Source organism: Temnothorax curvispinosus, unplaced genomic scaffold (assembly GCF_003070985.1).
Source record: "Temnothorax curvispinosus isolate PA1 unplaced genomic scaffold, ASM307098v1 QBEX01017437.1, whole genome shotgun sequence".
Taxonomy (NCBI): Eukaryota; Metazoa; Arthropoda; class Insecta; order Hymenoptera; family Formicidae; genus Temnothorax; species Temnothorax curvispinosus.
The window spans coordinates 1-2,952 of NW_020227217.1; the positions used below are offsets into that span (position 1 = coordinate 1).

At 39.0% G+C, this 2,952-nt stretch overlaps 1 protein-coding gene across 1 annotated transcript; it reads right to left on the reverse strand.

Annotated features, from left to right (window-relative positions):
- Positions 1–4: 4 nt before the first annotated feature.
- LOC112467496 (cytochrome P450 9e2-like) lies at positions 5–1,677 on the reverse strand (the record flags this gene model as incomplete). The annotated part of the gene is made up of 1 exon (XM_025036146.1): positions 5–1,677. A coding segment is annotated over exon 1 (1,413 nt), but the record flags the coding sequence as incomplete, so codon positions are not given.
- Between the last annotated feature and the right edge of the window lie 1,275 nt (positions 1,678–2,952).

Sequence of the window (2,952 nt, forward strand, 5' to 3'; positions counted from 1 at the left end):
CTATCAGAATCTTAGTCTCCATGAGAGCAAATCGATTGCCGATACATTTTCTAGGTCCGTGACCGAATGGTAGGTAAGTGTACGGTAAAATCTTGTCTTTATTCTCTTCGCTGAACCTTTCGGGATCGAACTTATTCGGGTTCGGAAAGTACTCCGGATCGTGATGTAAACTATAAATGGGAAACATCAATACATGGTTGGGTTCGACGATCGCATTCTTGCAACCTGGTCGCGACGGAGGTAGTTCATATCTCTTAACGCAAAGTCTATCGGTGATGATCGCCGGCGGATACTTTCTAAGAGTCTCGGAAATCACCATATCCATGTAAGACATCTTCGACAGCGATTCGTAAGAAATCTCATCGTTATCTTTAGCAAGATGCTGTTGTACCTCCTCGCGTAAACGATCTTGAATATCTTGATTAACTGCTAGCTCGTGAGCAGCGTAACACATCAGCGTCGCAGATGTTTCGAAACCAGCCAAGAAAAAGGTAAAGGCTTGCGAAACGATGTCATTCACGGTCATTTTATGTACACCGGCACCTTCTTTGTCCCGAGCCTGCATTAATAAATGAATCATGTCCGGTCTGACGATACCTTGCTCTTCCCGCACTTTAATAGTTTCCCCCACAATCTTCTTGAAAAACTCAGAAGTAGTCGTCGGGAAAAAAGACAGACCTATTGATTTAGCGAGCCGTGGACACACGCGAAGAAGCATGATCTTAGCTATCGTTAGCGGTCCAGAAGAAGATTTGGTCTCTGTTCCTCTCATATAGAACTCATTGTCTCGATCTTTCATAGAATTTACACTTATGCCAAAGGCTGCCGTAGCAATTACGTCGTTGGTGTATCGTCTAAAAACTCCCTTCGTTTCAATTGCATGACAGACTTCCGGATGATCGAACAAATAATTAACGAAATTGTGAGAACATTCCGATATCAGGTCAAACATGAACTTCATCTTGCTGGCGGTGAAAGAAGGGCTTAATGTATTCCTCATTTCTCTCCAACGATCTCCGCGCAAGGCGAAGATGTTCCTGCCAAATAGAGGTTCCACGCTGTCGTCGACGAAACTGCGATGATCCGGGAAGGATTCAAAATCCTTCACCATGACGTCTTTGATCAACTCAGGATCGCGCAATAGGACGGCAGGCATGCCAAAATCCATTATTCCAACATATTTTGCGTCAGGAAAGTAATTGTATAAATATTGAAAATAATGGGCAAAACTGATACGACCCAGAAACAATTTCCAATCCGTTATAGAACTTGATAGCGTAACTGGCAGGTACGGTACACCCTTATTCTTCCAGTAAGAATATGTATGATGCACTACAGTGACAATTTTCAGGGCGCCGATGACGACCAGAGTAATCAATAATAGCGCAAAGGGCGACGACAGCCATGATAAATCCATCGTGACACGACCAGTATAACAGACAAACTGATTGTGAGACAAACGAGATACTTAGAGTTCCTCTAGTACTAGGAACTCTAGGGATACTTCGTCGGACGCGACGCACTGTTATAAAGCTAGTTCTACAATACGTTACAAACGATAGAAACTGCTAATTGAAAAATGTTATTTCCACGTCGCGGTTGTCAATTGCGATTGTCATTTGAGTTGGCCAACTTTTAACTTTTTTGGCGACAATAACTGGCAATCGGCAATCAGAATTAACACTTTTCAACTAGTAGTTGCTATCGTTTGCAACGTATTGTAGAACCGGCTTAAGAGTTTACGGGATTTCTAACGCATGCGTAGTAACGCGAGCCGTTTCAGACGGTTTAGTAGCGTACATTTCTCACCGAAATATAGGTGTCGTCAGACCTATTATAAAAAGAGAATAATATGTGTTAAAGAAAATAGTCTCTGCAGGTTTTTAAAAATTAAATAATATATAGTTTATCCGTTTGCAGTCGACTTTATCATAGAATACCAACATTTGTTGCAACCGTTGTAACTTCTTTCCGCGCAAATGTAACCCAGGAAGCGCCTTATGCGAAACAAATCTACATACGAGTATGTAAAATAATCACGTGTTACGCGCTACGCATGCGCCAGAAATCCCGCAATCTCCCGATACTAGCCCGACGTTATAAATACGTGTTGCGTAGATCTTATCGTGAATGAAACGAAGATGGGAGGGAGAAACACCTTTCGATGTTATTGCGATGATACATGATCCATCAGTAATTGCACAAGCTATATTAATATTAGTCAGTTTAAATACGCACGACACTGACCGAGTAAATCCCGACATTTTGCTCGTATCGAAAAAAAAAAGGAACTAATTTGACGCGCAATTATCTAGATATGTCATTTGCGCTATATATGTATTATATGTCACAAATAATACACATATGATATATGTGTCAGCAGTGTAAATCGCGCGTGGGTATGTGAAGCGCGAGAAACAGTACATTCGATGACAATTAATTACCAATAATATTTTGAAATAGAAAGAAAGATATACACGAAGAAAATTTTTCTTTATATTTTACTGTTAAATTAACTACAAATTTAGGACAACTTGGCAACAAATCAAACATTATCGGCATGCTTTTTTCACGCTGTTTTTGTACAGAAATCATCTGTATTTGAAACAATTAACCTGCGAAAATAACTTCATAACTTCCCTCGTTGCCCCTATTTAACTTTTCAAGTTTCTCTCGTTCTTTTGTTAAGTTGAGTCCCGAACTGGCCATAAAAAAATCATTAAACATACGTCATTTTATCAAACTTACTAAAAATAGTGATTAAATTAAAATCCAAACTCTTCGATTCATCAATTATTTTAATTTTTTCAAAAATCGATCGCTCTTAACAAATATTGTTCCTGAAAATCTTATATTACAAAATATAACTTATCGATTGCTTTTAAATATGACTAAAGTATAAAGTAAATTTTCGGAAGTAATCAGAAATTCGGAAAACCTTATCGTTTATGA